This window comes from Macrotis lagotis, chromosome 4 (genome assembly GCF_037893015.1).
Source record: "Macrotis lagotis isolate mMagLag1 chromosome 4, bilby.v1.9.chrom.fasta, whole genome shotgun sequence".
Taxonomy (NCBI): Eukaryota; Metazoa; Chordata; class Mammalia; order Peramelemorphia; family Peramelidae; genus Macrotis; species Macrotis lagotis.
Window position 1 is genome coordinate 175,840,981 of NC_133661.1, and position 16,762 is coordinate 175,857,742.

Here is a 16,762-nt window from a genome sequence, read left to right on the forward strand (position 1 = left end):
TATTTAAAAAGAATTTAGTAGTTTTGATATTACTAGTTTCATTGTTCTATAATTTTGTAAAATTTCTTATATTTTCTTTTAGAAAGATATGTATTATATAAATATGAATCTTTAATTCTATAAATATTTAGATTAATAAATTCATAGATTGTTAGAACCTGAAATGATCCCTTTGGAAACAGGTCCAGCGAGTTATTGATAAAATGCTTTGTCTAAGTCAAGACAGTGACAGAACTGGAACCCATTTTGCTTGACATTCTTTTCTAGTGCTTAAGAGTCTATTGGATTATAAAATCTTTATATATCATTAATGGGTTGAGGGTGGGAAAGTGAATCGGCATATCTAGTAAAAGGAGAAGGAGAACAACGATGGACCAGGGGTTTTGTTGTATTTTAAAATCTTTCCTTAGCTTTTTATTTATTTATTTTGAGTTGGGTTTTTTTTTTGCCAATACATTAGGGTTGTAAGTGACTTGCCCAGGGTCACACAACTAGGTAATTGTTTAAGTTCTGAGGTTGGATTTGAACTCAGATACTCTTGATTCCAGAGCTAGTGCTCTATCCATGACACCACCTAACTGCCCCTTTCTTTAGCCTTTTTTTGAATTATAGGAATTTTGGATATTATTATTATTATTATTTTTTTTTGAGCATATTATTATATCTACTACCCTTGCTAATCTAACTCCATTCAATGCTGCTTGAAAATATCTCATGTTCCTATCACAGCTATCTTTCTGATTGTTATAGTATATGGATGAAGATCTGGTAGTGTGATAAAAGTAATAGAATTTGACCCTTTTGTAGTAGTACTCAATTGAAGTTCACTTGTAGGTGGTCTGTAAGTGACTTGTGTCTTTCTATTTACAGAATTTTAAGGTGTTCTCTAATATTTTTTATTGCATAGGATCAGTACAAGAGATGAATCAGTTAAGGCTCCAGCTTCAGCAAGCCCAGAATGCACATACTCTGAATGACAACATGAATAGGGCTTTACAAGTGAGTGTTACCACTTGGGAAAAGTAGATAAATAACACAATAATTAAGGGTTCTCCTACTAGAATTGAGTATATGGGAACCCAGGGAAGTGGGAAACTGGTGAGTAGCTTTGATGTCAGAATTATTTAGGTGTATTATTTGGCTTGGGGAGTCTATAGCCCTTTTTCTGAACAGGGTATATAAGTATTGGATTGAGGAGTAAAAGTGTATAATCTTTTGATATCTGAGTTTTCTCAGTAGTAATGGTATGAATGAATTTATTTCAGCCTTTTATTAAACTCTTAATATGTGCAAGTTAATATAGATACAAAAACAAAAAGAAAATTAATTTCCTTTCATAGTGAATTTAATCTCATCTTATGTTCAGCGTTGGTTTTGGGGTCCTAGGACAACTCTGGAATTAGTAGGCTTGTTTCCTTATGTCCTCAGCTTTGTTGAGAAATTGGCTCAAATTTTCCCCATCCCATAAATGCCATTCATTACTTACCCTCCTGGTGACCTCCATCCACCAAATTGCCTGCCTATTTGATCCATCCACTGGATGTTATAGTTAACATTGTCCTCTATAGATTGACTATAAAACTTATGTCAACTTGGGGATTATGTAAAAGTCTTTTCAGAGATTCTTTATCCAAAGAACTTTTCTCTGAGGAAGTATTCTTTCATCTTGAGGACATTATATGAGTTATCAACTCAATATAATCCCTTCTGACAATATTAGATTTAAGCCTAGATGGTAAAGAAGAATTATTTATATTTGATTTTTCAACACTAGTTGCTAATCACACACAAAGATCATGTGATGGGTAGATTCATGTAATGTAAATGCATCTGGTTGGCTGGCTTTAAAGCTTTCATGTCTAGGAAAGTTGCCCTTTATGATCACATTGGTTGTAACCTATAGATATTGTCATTGTTACTAAGAGTAGCAGTCTTTGCTAGTTTGAAGTCCAACTGATTGTAGCTGAGTTCTCTCTTCAGCTCTGTTTTTCTATGAACAGTTTCATCAGAAGTACAGAACTACTAGCAGCAAAGACAAGAGTCATTGAAGGAACCTTTCCACCAGCTTTTAAGGTCTTGATCCATGAGGGAAGACTATATGCTAATTACATACAAAGTATGTGAATAATATATTTCCCTTTTACTCAGTCATTGACTCATTTAAGATATTAACAAAAATAAGATGTATACATACTCAGTGTATATACATTAGCCATTTGTGTCTTATATGTACAAAAAATAAAAAAAATTCTCTCATTTTTTGTATTCTAGGAAGAATTAGCAGACTTGAAAGAGGAAATTTCTCTCTATGAATCTGCTGCCAAATTGGGAGTATTTTTAAATGACCCAGATGAAGAATTGAGTTTAGATCTTGCTGAATCATATATGGATTTGGGTATTAAAAAAGTCAACTGGAAAAGATCAACAATTCACAGGTATTAAGAACAATACTTTATTCTTCTGTTAAAATAAACTTTTAGTGAAAAATATGTAGAGGTCAAAAATCAGGGTTAGCTAACTATTTGTATTATCCTTTTTTTTATTTTTAATACCAGCTACAGATTGTCTTTTTGGCAAATTGCTGTCATGAAATAGAAGTTTAAAGGTTAGATGATTGTTTTCAACATATTAGAAGCAATTCTAAAAACTGCTTTTCCATATTAGTTAAAACAACCAAAAAAAGGGAGTATCATTACAACATTTTTTTCCGAGAGTTGAAAATAGGTCCTTAAACCCTATTCAGTCAATGTCAGGGGGAAAAAACAAAACACAAAACTCTGCTTTTTCTTAGGGAGTTTCTCTGACCAGATCTTTGATATATCTAACAATATCATATCATTTATCTGAGCGCTTATGTTACTAGGGTTACTAGGTCATGAAATTAGAAGCATTTTTAAAAGTTCTTTATGCTTTATTTTATCCCACAATACAAAGGATAAGTATATATCAGGTTAGGAACTTATTGAAAAATAGAAAATGCAAGATTTTAGGTCATAAGTATATATTCTGTGATTTTTAGATTTTCTTCTTCATCATTGTTGAGGTTTTCTGTTGTACCATGTGTCTGACACTGTGAACCTTATATGGAGTTTACCAAGTCCTGAAAAACTTTACCTTCCGTGATTTTTTTTTAATTTTTAAATTAAAAAAATTTTATTTTCCCACAATTGATATTTTATTTTTCCATTTACATGTTATATGAAAGTTCATCCACATGCATATGCATATTTATAAGTTACATAATTTCTTTCCAACCTCTCTCCCCTCAGCAGTAAACAGTCTGATAACCATTGTACATAAACATTTGTCTTTAAAATGTTTACAGATTAGTCATTTTCTGTATGAGGAATTTAGGATTAGGGGAAAAGAAAGAAAACCATGTGGGGTTTTTTGTTTTGTTTTATTTTGTTTTTCTTCCTTTGGATGTAGATAGTATTGTCCAAAACAGGTCTGCTTCCCATGGTTGTCCTAGCTCTCTCAATTGCTGAGAGGAGCTGCATCCATCAAGGTTGATCAGCTCACAGTGTTGTTAATATGTACAGTTTTCTTTTGATTTTGTTCCCTTCGCTCAGCATCAATTCCTGTAATTGCTCAGTAAAAGTTATTTGGTAGTTTGATTGGTATGCCCTGAATAATCCAACTAATCATGGTTTCTTATAAATCAGTAGTACTCCAAAACATTCATATACCATAACTTGTTCAGCCATTCCCCAAATGATAGCTTTCTATTTAATTTCCAATTCTTTGCCACTACAAAAAGAACTATGAATATTTTAGAATATGTGGGACTTTTCCTAATTTTTAATGATTTCTTCTGGATATAGGCCTAGTATTGGTATTGCTGTGTAAAAGGATATGATTAGTTTTATTGCTCTTTGGGCATAGGTTTGGTATGGAACTCTCCAGTTTGGTTGGATTAGTTCACAACTCCTCCCATGTATTAATGTCCCTCTCCAACATTGATCATTTTCCCTTTTTTGTCATTTTAGCCAATCAATGATCAATGAGATGTGAGTCTATGCCTACTTTGTGCCATACTATTTTCTAATTTTTCCCACACAATTTTTGTCAAAAAATGAGTTCTTATACAGAAATTAATGTCTTAGGTTTGTCAAACAGTAAATTTCTGCAATTATTTACTATTGTTTCTTTTGAATCTATCCTAATCCACTGGTCCATTAATTACTCTATTTCTTCTTTTTTTTTTTTTAGATTTTTGCAAGGCAAATGGGGTTAAGTGGCTTGCCCGAGGCCACACAGCTAGGTAATTATTAAGTGTGTAAGGCCGGATTTGAACCCAGGTACTCCTGACTCCAAGGCCGGTGCTCTCTCCACTGCGCCACCTAGCCGCCCCCATTACTCTATTTCTTAAAACAGTACCAGGCAGTTTTGATGACTGCTACTCTATGGTATAGTTTTTGATCCGTGTAGAGCAAAGCCCACTTCCTTTACCATTTTTTCCCATTAGTTCCCTTGATGTTCTTGACCTTTTCTTGCTCCATATGAATTGTGTTAATTTTTGTCCTTGCTCTGTTATTTGGTAGTTTGATTGGTATGCCCTGAATAAGTAATTTAATTTTGGTAGAATTATCATTTTTATTATATTAGTTATACCTAACCATGGGTACTTTATAGTTTTCCAATTGTTTAGATCTGACTTATTTATATAAAAAGTGTTTTGTAATTGTGTTCATAAAGAGTTTCTGGGGTGGCTAGGTGGCGCAGTGGAGAGAGCACCGGCCTTGGAGTCAGGAGTACCTGGGTTCAAATCCGGCCTCAGACACTGAATAATTACCTAGCTGTGTGGCCTCGGGCAAGCCACTTAACCCCATTTGCCTTGCAAAAATCAAAAAATCAAAAAACAGACAAAAGAAAAAAGAGTTTCTAAGTTTGTCTTGGGAGGTAGATTCCCAAGTATTTAATGTTGTATGCAGTTAAATTAAATGGAATTTCTTTCTATCTCTTGCTTTTGGGCTTTGTTGGTCATATGTAGAAATGCTGATGATTTATGCAAGTTTATTTTATATCCTGCTTCTTTACTGAATTTGTTAATTGTTTGAAGTGGTTTTTAAGATGTTTTGCTTAGGTTCTATTAAGTATACCATCATATCATCTACAAGGATTGAAAGTTTTGCTTCTTCATTGTCAGTTCTAATCCCTTCAATTTCTTTTTCTTATTGTTAAAGCTAGAATTTCTTACACTATATTGAATAGTAATGATGATAATGGGCATCCTTGTTTCATCCTGATCTTATTGGAAATGCCCTTAGTTTATTCCATTATATATATTTGTTGGTGTTTTAGATAGACACTGCTTATTATTTTTATTTATTTATTTGTCCATTTATTTATTTATTTATTTATTTATTGTGGGGGGGCAGTGGAGTTAAGTGACTTGCCCGAGGTCACACAGCTAGGCAATTATTCAGTGTCTGAGGCCAGGTTTGAACTCAGGTACTCCTGACTCCAGGGCCGGTGCTCTATCCACTGTGCCACCTAGCTGCCCAATACTGCTTATTATTTTAAGGAAAACTCCATTTATTCCTATACTCTAGTGTTTTTTAATAGGAATTGTTGTTATATTTTGTCAAAGTCTTTTTCAACATCTATTGAGATCATAAGATTTCTGTTGATTCTGTTACTGATATGTTCAGTTGAATGTTTTTCTAATATTAAACCGTCCCTGCCCACCTGGTATAAATCCTAACTGATCATGGTATATAATATCTTGGTAATAACTAGATGTAATCTCTTTGCTGAAATTTTATTTGATTTTTACATCAATGTTCATTAGGGAGATTGATCTATAATTTTCTTTGTGTGTCTTGGTTCTTCCTGGTTTTAGATATCAGCAACATTGGTGTCATAAAAGGAACTTGGCAGAACTCCTGCTTCTATTTTTAAAAGTAATTTATATAGAATTGAAATTGTTCCTTAAATGTTTGATAAAATTCACTTGTTAGTTCATCTGGACCTGGAGACTTTTTCTTAGGGAGTTTACTGATGGCTTCTTCAATTTATTTTTCTGAAATATGGGGTATTTTAAATATTTTATTTTCTCTTCTATTAATGTGGGCAGTTTGTATTTTCGTAAATACTCATCAAGTTTACTCAGGTTATCAAATTTAATAGCATATAGTTTGGCAAAGTAGGTTGGAATTATATGTTTAATTTCTTCCTTGTTGGTTGGTGAGTTTACCCTTTTTTTTTCATAATGATAATTTGGTATTCTTTCTTTTTTAAATCAGATTAACAAAAATTTTATCTTTTTTATAAAATTAACTGTTTTGTTCATTGAATCAGTGGTTTTATTGCTTTTGATTTTATTTCTCTCTCTTGATTTTTACAATTTCTAATTTGATATTTTAGTGTTGATCTTTAATTTGTTCTTCTAGCTTTTTTAGTTGCATACTCAATTCATTGATCTCTTTCTATTTTGTTCATATAAATATTTAGAGATATCAAATTTCCTCTAAAAACTACTTTGAAATCATCTCTTAAATTTTGGTATGATAGTCTCATTGTTATCATTTTCTTAAATGAATGATTGCTTATTTCTATGCTTTGTTGTTTGAGCCACTCATTCTTTAGAATTGTTATTTAATTTCCATTTAATTTTTGGTTTATCTTTCCATGGCCCTTTATTATATGTAATTTTTGTTATATCATATTCTGAAAAGTAAGCATTGATTATTTCTGCCTTTCTACATTTGTTTGTAAGGTTTTTATGCCCTAGTGCATGGTTGGTTTTTGTATAGATGCCATGGACTGCAGAAAAAAAGATATTTTTTTTCTATCACCATTCAGTTTTCTCCAGAGGGCTATCATAAGTTTTCTAAGATTCTATTCACTTTCTTAACTTGTTTATTTTGTGATTAGATTTATCTAGTTCTGAGAAAGGGAGGTTGAGGTCTCCCATTACTATAGTTTTGCTGTTTATATCTCCTTGTAATTCATTCAGTTATTCTCTAAGAATTTGAATACTAAACCACTAGATACATATGTTTAATAATGATATAACTTCATTTGCCTGTTTTTCCTTTTAAGAAGTAGTTTCCTTCCTTATCCTTTCTAATGGGATCTATTTTTGTGATTTTTGCTCATTGTGATTGTTTGAGGTCTGCTTCTGGGGTATAGAGAATTAAGACCCAAGCTTTTTGTGCTGGGACTGGGTTCTGATCCCTGGCTTATTGCTGGCCAAAAGGCAGCCCAGGTGACCTGTGCAGAAGTTTGTTCCCAACTTAGTCCTATCTTTTGCTCCAGTCCCTGTGTTCAGACTTTGGGATTGGAAACCTCACTGCTAGTCTGCTATCTAGCTGCTGGGTCCTGTATTTTGTCAAGCTGCCAGAATCTGGACTGCACTCTAGTTAAAAGGGCTCCCACTGACTTTCATGGGGGGACCCCCTCCACCTAGCTGGGCTTTTCTTCCCCCTTTCCCCAGAAGAGACAGAGCTTCACCTTCACTCCACAAGACCTATGTTTAAAAACTAGTTTTGATTTTGTCCTTTTTGTTGGGATCTGCAGCTTTTAATGTCTGTGTAGAGGCTTCATTTAATGTCGTATAGGTAAAAGCTCTGGAACATGATATGCAGTAAATTTTTGAAAATAATTATATAAACTTATGTTTTAAGAGATTAGTTATAAGATACAGGTAGTGTGTAAGATTAATGCCCTATGTGCCCAGATGTCAGATTTCTATATGTAAGTAAGCATAAAAAGAAATGTTACTAAGTCCTTTGTACTTTCATTCATTGGTAGAACCACAAAGCTTCTCAAACCTTAGACCTTTACCCATAATTTTAGTGAATAAAGATTGAAATAATCATAAAACTAATTAGAATTCATTACAAAGAGGGAGAGCACTGACAAAAACATAAAAGCTAATAAAAAAAATACAAAGAACAGTTTAACAGTCTGTATTTACTTCAGGTATTCTTAAGGGCATCAATAAAGTATAAAGCAGAATATAGTAATTGATGTTCATAATGACCTGAGTTATCAAATTGTTATATTCAGTATACTCTATTTAGAAAACTAATGCTATGTCACATGTTGGTTTTCATTTAAAATGGCTATATATTTTTATTGATATGTTAGTGCTTTAAGTACTTCCTTTACCCCTATAATATATATTCTTTTCTGTGGTATACTATTTTCCCTAGACATGCCAGATAAGTATAAATGCATTACTATTAATAAATATCAAGAATATGTTCTTGATGTGTTCTCAGTCTTCCATGCATCTCTCAAGATTTTATGTTATGGAGAAGATGCAGACTTGCATGGATAGAGGTAATTTTTTTCTTTTTTTTAAAGTTTATTTTTTCAATTATATGCAATGATCATTTTCAACTTTCATTTTAGTTTTCCCTCCCCTGTCCTAAAATAGCAGGTAATCTGATTTATGCATATATACATAGTCATGTTACCATATTTCCAGAATAGTTATGCTATGAAAGAAGAATCAGAATACAAGGTAAAAACTATGAGGAAAAAAAAATAAAGTCAATTAAAAAAATTGAAAATAGTATGCTTTGATCTGCATTCATATTCCATAGTTTTTTGACTGGATATGAATGGCATTTTCTATCACAAGTCTTTTAGAATTGCCTTTGATCCCTATATTTCTGAGAAGAATTAATTATAGTTGATCATCATATAGTGTTGCTGTTACTTTTACAATGTTCTCCTGTCTCTGCTCACTTTTTTCAGCATTAGTTCACTTAAGTCTTTCTAGGTTTTTCTGAAATCTGCCTGCTCATCATTGCTTATAAAACAATGTTCCATTTTAATTTAATTTAATTTTATTCTTTCTTTTTTTATTCTTAATTTTTTTTACCCCAGCTGCATGCAAAAGCCAGTTTGAACATTTACTTCCAAAACTTTGAGTTTCAGTTTTTTTTCCTTTCTTCCCATCCCACTTCCCCCATTGAGAAAACAAGTTACTTGGTATAGGTTAAAAATGTATAGTCATGAAACACTATAATAGTCATGTTGTAAAAGTAGTCATAATCCCCCACACACAAAGAAAAACTTCAAGAAAAATAGAAGGAAAAAATGTTTCAGTCTGTATTTCAGACACCATCAAGCTCTTTGTCATAGTCCATCAGAGAAATTGCTTCAATATTACTAGCTATATTTCCCTCCATCCTATTCCTTCCCAGTCCCATTTACTCTATTCTCTCTCTCCTTTCAAAAGTATTGTATCTGACTACCCTCTCCCAAGATCTTCCCTCTCTTTTGTCACCTACTGTTCCCCCCCCCCCTTTTCTCTCCTATTTTCCTCTGGGGTAAGATAGATTTCTATACTCAATTGAGTATTTGTTATTTCTACTCTGAACCACTTATGATGAGAGTAAGGGCTCACTCTCCCTCACCTTCCCCCCTCTTCCACTCCATTGTGAAAACTTTTCCTTGCCTCTTTTATATGAATTAACTTACCCCATTCTACCTTTTCTTTCTTTTTTCCAGTACATTCCTTTCTCCCCCATTAACTCCATCTTCTCATTTATTTACTTATTTACTTATTTGTTTGCTTGCTTATTTATTTATCTATTTATTTATTTATTCACTCATTCATTCATTCATTCATTCATTTATTTATTTATTTATTTGTGGTTTTTGCAAGGCAAATGGGGTTAAGTGGCTTGCCCAAGGCCACACAGCTAGGTAATTATTAAGTGTCTGAGGCTGAGGTACTCCTGATTCCAGGGCCCGTGCTCTATCCACTGCGCCACCTAACTGTCAACTCCATCTTTTAAAATAAATTATATCTTCAAATTCAGTTCCCTCCTGTGCTCTGTTTATATATGCTCCTTCTAACTGCCCTAATAAATGAGAAGGTTCATATGAGTCATCAGTATCCTTTTTCCATGCAAGAATACAAGCAGTTCAACATCATTAAGTCCCTCGTGATTTGCCCTTCCCATCTTCTCTTTTTCTTCTTCACCTGAGTTCTGTACTTCGATATCAAACTTTCCGTTTAGCTCTGGTTGTTTAATCAGAAAAGTTTGAAAGTCCCCTCTTTCATTGAAAGTCCATCTTTTCCCCTGGAAAAGGATGTTCAGTTTTGCTGGGTAGTTGATTCTTGGTTGTAATCCAAACTCTTTTATCTTCCAGAACATCATATTCAAAGCCCTATGAGCTCTTAATGTAGAAGCAGCATCTTGTGTTATACTGACAGTAGCTCCACAATATTTGAATTATTCCTTCCTAGCTGCTTGTGTTATCTTCTCCTTAACTTGTGAATTCTGAAATTTGGCTATAGTATTCCTGGCAGTTTTCATTTTGGGATCTCTTTCAGGAGGTGATCAATGGATTCTTTCAATTTCTATTTTATTCTCTGTTTCTAGAATAATAGGGCATTTTTTCCTGGAGAATTTCTTGAAAAATGAAGTCTAGGGGGTCTCTTTTTTGGTCATGACTTTCAGGTAGACCAATAATTTGTTTTTAAGTTTGTTTTTTTTTTTGCAAGGCAATGGGGTTAAGTGGCTTGCCCAAGGCCACACAGCTAGGTAATTATTAAGTGTCTGAGGCTGGATTTGAACTAAGGTACTCCTGACTCCAGGGCCAGTGCTCTATCCACTGCACCACCTAGCCACCCCTAGACCAATAATTTTTAAATTGTCTCTTCTGGATCTATTTTCCAGGTCATTTGTTTTCCCAAAGAGATATTTCACATTATCTTCTAGATTTTTATTCTTTTAGTTTTGCTTTATTTATTGATTCCTTACAAAGCCATTGGCTTCCCTTAGCTCCTTTTTACATTTTAAGGAATGATTTTCTTCAGAGAACTTTTTTATCTCTTTTTCCAATTGGCCAATTCTACTGACCTTTTGTACTGCTTTTTCTATTTGACCCAAACTTTTTTTTTTTAGGTTTTTGCAGGGCAGATGGGGCTAAGTGGCTTGCCCAAGGCCACACAGCTAGGTAATTATTAAGTATCTGAGGCCGGATTTGAACTCAGGTACTCCTGACTCCAGGGCTGGTGCTCTATCCACTGTGCCACCTAGCCACCCCCTAAACTGTTTTTTTTAAAGATGTTATTTTCTTAGGTGTTTTTTGGTAATTCCTTCACCAAGCTGCTGACTTTGGTATTCATGATTTCCCCACATTACTCTCATTTCTCTTCCTAGTGTTTCCTCTTATTTAATTTTCGGAATATTTTTTTGAGCTCTTCCATAACTTGGAATCAATTCCTATTTTTCTTGGAGACTTGGAATACAGAACTTTGACCTTGTTATCTTATGAGTGGGTATTTTCATCTTCCATAGGACCAAAATAATTGTCTGTGGTCAGATTTTTTTCTTCTTTTGTTCATTTTTCCCAGCCTGTGACTTGCTTTTAGCTCTTGTTTTATGGTGAAGCTCTGCTTCCAGGGAGGAGGGCACACTGCCAAGCTTTTGAGGGTTTTTGCAGCTGTTTTCAGGGACCACCCTTTCCTCTCTGCTGCCCCCACCAAGGATCTCAATTCCTCCAAGTTGCTCTCCTGGTCTGTGTTCTGGTCTGTGGATGACCACAAGCCCTCCCCTCTGCCCTGGAGCTGTGAGGAGGGTCCCTGCTTCTCTATGGCAATAAAGTTCCTTTTCTTGAGACTAGGGCCTAGACTGCAACCTGAATCTGACTTTGGACAAAGCAACAGAGTCCTGCTTCAGGGATAGCAGAGAGACCTCTGCGATTTCCTCCCAACCCCCTTACCATCTGTGGGCTGGGATCTGGAAGCAGCTGCTGAGTGGCTCCCTAGGCCTGCTCCTGGGCCCCTGACTATCCACACTCACTCTGGTATGGTGGAGTTTTCCTCCCTATTGCCCTTGGTAATCCTTGGGCAGAGAGATCTGGAAGCTAGCCCACTGCCATGGATTCTGGCGCTTCCAGGGACCCAGGTGCCCTGCAGGCTGTTTCCTGGATGACTGGAGTCAGTTAACTACAGAGCAACCTGGGCTATGCTGCAGCCTTTTCTACCAGTGTTAGAAAGACCCTTCCTGCAGATCTTTCAAGTTGTCTTGGACTGGGAAATTGTTTCACTCAGTCTTTTTGTAGGTTCTGCCACTCTAGAATTTGATTATTCATTATTTAAAGGTATTTGGAGTGATCTGGGGGAGAGCTTGTGGGAATTCCTGCCTTTGCTCCACTTTCCCTTCCCCCCCCCTTTTTAAAAAATCTCTTTGCAATATGAGCCTAGCAGTGTTATTACTGAATCAAAAGGTATACATAGTTTCATAGCCTTTTGGGAATAATTCCATTTTGTTCTCCAGAATGGTTATATCAGGTCACATCTCCACCAGCAGTACATTAGTGTCCAAGTTTTCCCATATCCCTTCCAACATTTATCATTTCTGTTTTCTGTCATTATTAACCAAGTTGATAGGTGTGAGGTCATAGGTCAGTTTTTTAAATTTGCATTTCTCTAGAACTATTTTAGGTTTTTGCAAGGCAAATGGGATTAAGTGGCTTGCCCAAGGCCACACAGCTAGGTAATTGTTAAGTGTCTGAGGCCAGATTTGAACTCCTGTCCTCCAGACTACTAGGCCAGTGCTCTATCCACTGTGCCACCTAGCCACCCCTGCATTTCTCTAATAATAATTTAGAACAATTTTTAAACTATAGTTAGCTTTAATTCTTCATCTGCAAACTGCCTATTCATATTCTTTGATCATTTATCAATTGGGGAATGACTTATATTTTTATATATTTAACTCAGTTCTCTAGTTATATTAGGAATGAGGCCTAAGGTAATTTTTTTCCAGCCAGAATTTCCTTATATCAGTGAAATCATATGAGAGTCCAGTTCCTAAATCTTAATGTATATTCAATTTAACATGATACAAATAAGTACTGAATTTGTAATTAGAGCATCTGGGTTCAAATTCTTGTTCTGCCACTAATTTGTATGATTGGACAAATCATTTTAATTTCTCTGAGCCTCAGTTTTCTCATCTGTTAAATGAGGGGCTTGGATTAGAATTTGAGTTCCTTCTCAGTTCTACTTCTTTGAACCAATGATCTTACTAAGAATGCATTATGTGCACAGCACTGTGACAGGCACACAAGTATTTCAGGGAGGGAGGACTTTCATGATGGAGATGGCACTTGGGGGGGAGTGCATTATGAGCATGAGATGCTACTTGCTTGTAAGGATGTATTGAAGTGGGAGAGAGAATGTAAAGTCTGAGAAACTGAGATTAGTCAAATTTTATTGTAGTACTTGAGGGGAGGGAGGGACTTGAGAAAAAAAATAACTTGGCACCAGATTGTGGAGTTTAGCCTTAAAAGTCAGGCTGAAGAATTTGTATTTTACCCTAGAGGAGAGAAAGAAATCTCTGAAAATTTTTGAGCAAAGAAATATCTTGGTTAGACTTGTTTCATAGGGACATCATTTTGACAGATGGAAGTGTATTTAGAGAGGGAAAGGACATGTATGTTGGTCAGTTAAGTATAGACTCAGTAGTCCATAGAAGAGGTAATGAAGACCTGATCTTGGATTTTTCTGAAAGTGGATGAAAGGTACAAAATATTTTAATGAATTAGAATCAATAAAATTTTGTATAGTAATGGAGATTATGCACAAAGAGATAGGGAAAAGAGTTAATGATGTCTTCAAGATTGAAAACTTTGGTGACTGGGAAGATAAGTTAACAGAAATAGTGGTTTGGAGGAGGGAAGAATTGGGGAGAGAGATGTAGAAGAGAGCATAGTGTTCAGGGTCAGTGCCTTGAAAGAAATCTCATTCTTAATGAGCAAAGAATGGATGATGTTCCACACAAAGGAAACTAAGTAGTCATGTAGGAAGAAATCCAAATGAGAGCAATATCATAGAGGTCTGAGAAGAATCATAGGAGCATAAATTTAGAGTAGAAGGAGATCGTCTAGCCCAATTCCCTCGTATTTACAGATGAGAAATCTGAGACTCAGAGGCACAAAGTAATTTTTCCCAAGGTGACACACCTGGCAGAGCCAAGATCCAAAATCAATTTTTTTGACCACAAAGCTTTAGAAGATTTAGCAATTGGTATCTCATATGAGAGAGGAATTTCTCTAGAGTCCTAAGGACTTGAAAGCCAAATAGGTGAGGTGAGGTGAGAATTAATAAATGTGTGTGTGTGTGTGTGTGTGTGTGTGTGTGTGTGTGTGTGTGTGTGTGTGTGTGTGTGTGTGTGTGTGTGTGTGTGTGTGTGTCTGTCTAGGTGTTCTTCCGTAAAAGAGTGAGTAGGGCCACCTTTTCATATTTGGTCTTATCCATATTTATTCTGTTTCTTGTTAAGTCTGTTACCTTTTTATCAGGAGATGGATTGCCTTCATCACCAATTCTCTGGATTTATGGTTGGTCATCACATTGATCTCTGAATGTTTTAGTCTTTCAGAGTTGTTTATCTTTATAATGTTAAAAAATGCTTGTTTAACTAAAAAGCTTATTTTAAAAAATTTATGAATGAAAAAAGTTTTGTCCCCCAGACAACTGGAGGGAGGGGAAGAATGATGATGTTTTTGTCAATTTCATAAAATAATTAATAAATTCACAAATTCATAAAAATAATTATGATATGTGACATCAATAGTTTTCCCATAATTTTGAGAATTTTTATTTGTTGACTTTGAACTTTTATATCAGGAACCTGAACATAAGTGGCTGAAAGTCTTCACTACCAACCATCACCCACCTGGTACATTTTAAGAGTTTAACTACAATCTCCTTTTTTACATTAATGGAATTTGAGTAACTAAATCTGCATGCAGTTTTCAGACAGCTTCCTCCCTCTTTTATTATAGTTGGCTGCTAAGCTCAAATAATAAACATTTAACAAGTGGAATGACTTTTCCCTTTGGTCCTCTCAGCATGCTTCATAAATGACTTGAGTTTATTTGGATTTAGGGGACCATCTTTCACATGGTGGTTCAGTTTAAGCTTTATATAGGCTTGGTCACCATGTCTGGCTTTTCCCTTTTTTAGGAAAGAGGAGAAAATTACTGTAGCAAGCATTTTCTCTGATTTTAACTTGGCTGGCTTTAGGAGCCTGCAGGATGTGCTATTTCAGTAGTCAACATTAGGGGGAGAGAGAGAGAGAGAGAGAGAGAGAGAGAGAGAGAGAGAGAGAGAGAGAGAGAGAGAGAGAGAGAGATTGGATTTGTCAACTGAACAAAATGAATGGTAATTATAGTGAAAAACAATGATTTGGTTTTTTTTTTTTAGATTTTTTTCAAGGCAGTGGGGTTAAGTGGCTTGCCCAAGGCCACACGGTTAGGTAATTAAGTGTCTGAGGGCAGATTTGAACTCAGGTACTCCTGACTCCAGGGCCAGTGCAGTATCCACTGCGCCACCTAGCTGCCCCCAAAAACAATGTTGTTTTTTTTTTTAAATTCCTGAGTAGAAAGGAACCTTTGAATTCAAACCAATTTCACTTCTTAAACCTTTTCCACCAATGGTCACTAAAATCTTCACTTGAACATTTCTCTAGTAACAGTAGTCTTTTCTAGCCTTTGGCACAATCTATTCTATTATCATTTAGGTGTAGTTATTAAGAACTAATACTTAGTATAGCTCTGTGTACCCAGTAGGTACTTAATAAATATTTATTGAATTGAATGAAGAAATTTTGCTATTTGTCCAGTTTTAAATTTACCTCTTGAACATTTTCTTTCATTTCAGAACACTTGAAAACAACTTTCATGTCCACTTAACTCTGAGACTTCTCTAGATTAAACATACTCAGTTTCCTGAAACCACTCTTTAACTTAGCATGATTTTCAATTTCTTTATCCTGATGTTCCTCTAACTTATTCATCATTTTTCTAGAATGTGGCATCTAGAACTGCACACAGTATTTTTTTTTTAGGTTTTTTTTTGCAAGGCAAATGGGGTTTAAATGGCTTGCCCAAGGCCACACAGCTAGGTAATTATTAAGTGTCTGAGGCCGGATTTGAACTCAGGTACTCCTGACTCCAGGGCCAGGGCTCTATCCACTGTGCCACCTAGCTGCCCCAGCACACAGTATTTCAAAGAGGATTTGATCAGGGAAGAGCACAGATTATATAGTGCTCTAACTTAGAACATTTCACTATAATTTCTTTTTAAGTATGTCTGGCATTTAAACGATATGAATGTCTAGGATAGAATACCTTAAAATACTTTTTAAAATAAACTTTTAAAAATTAATATAACTTTTGGGGCAGCTAGGTGGCACAGTGGATAGAGCCCTGGCCCTGGAGTCAGGAGTACCTGAGTTCAAATCCGGCCTCAGACACTTAATAATTACCTAGCTGTGTGGCCTTGGGCAAGCCATTTAAACCCCATTGCCTTGTGAAAACCTAAAAAAACCCCCAAAAATTAATATAACTTTTAATATCACATTTTTAATTATATTTAGCCATTTGAAGTTATCTGGAACTTTAATATAGTAAAAAGTTTTTTTTAAGATCTACTGATTTTAAAAACTTTAATTATTTAGGTTGGGGAGTGACTGAAATTTTAACCTTTGTATCATATATGAGGAGAGGGTTTACTAAACAAATAATCATCAAATTCTCTACTTCAAAATTTGTAAATCAATAATGGAAGTAACAGTTACAAATGTTAGATATTCTTTGTGGTAGAAACTTATTTAATAGGAAAAGGTAAAAACTAGCCTATGGCATGTTAGAGCCAGAAGGTAACAGAGACCAATTAATTAAATTTATTCATTTTACACAGAAAAACTATAGAGAGTACAGTGTGGCTAAAATGACTTTCAATGTAAAGTCAGTTGGTTGAAATCAGTAATATTTTACT

General features: G+C 34.9%; 1 protein-coding gene across 12 annotated transcripts in view; it reads left to right on the forward strand.

Moving 5' to 3' along the window:
* Positions 1–16,762, forward strand: part of CEP152 (centrosomal protein 152) — a 99,557-nt gene that overhangs the window by 38,327 nt on the left and 44,468 nt on the right. For all 12 annotated transcript variants that reach the window (XM_074234735.1, XM_074234734.1, XM_074234736.1 and 9 more), the window contains 2 exons: positions 908–999; positions 2,272–2,435. In XM_074234735.1, coding sequence (XP_074090836.1) covers positions 908–999; positions 2,272–2,435 — 256 coding nt within the window. The remainder of the gene's footprint in view (positions 1–907; positions 1,000–2,271; positions 2,436–16,762) is intronic.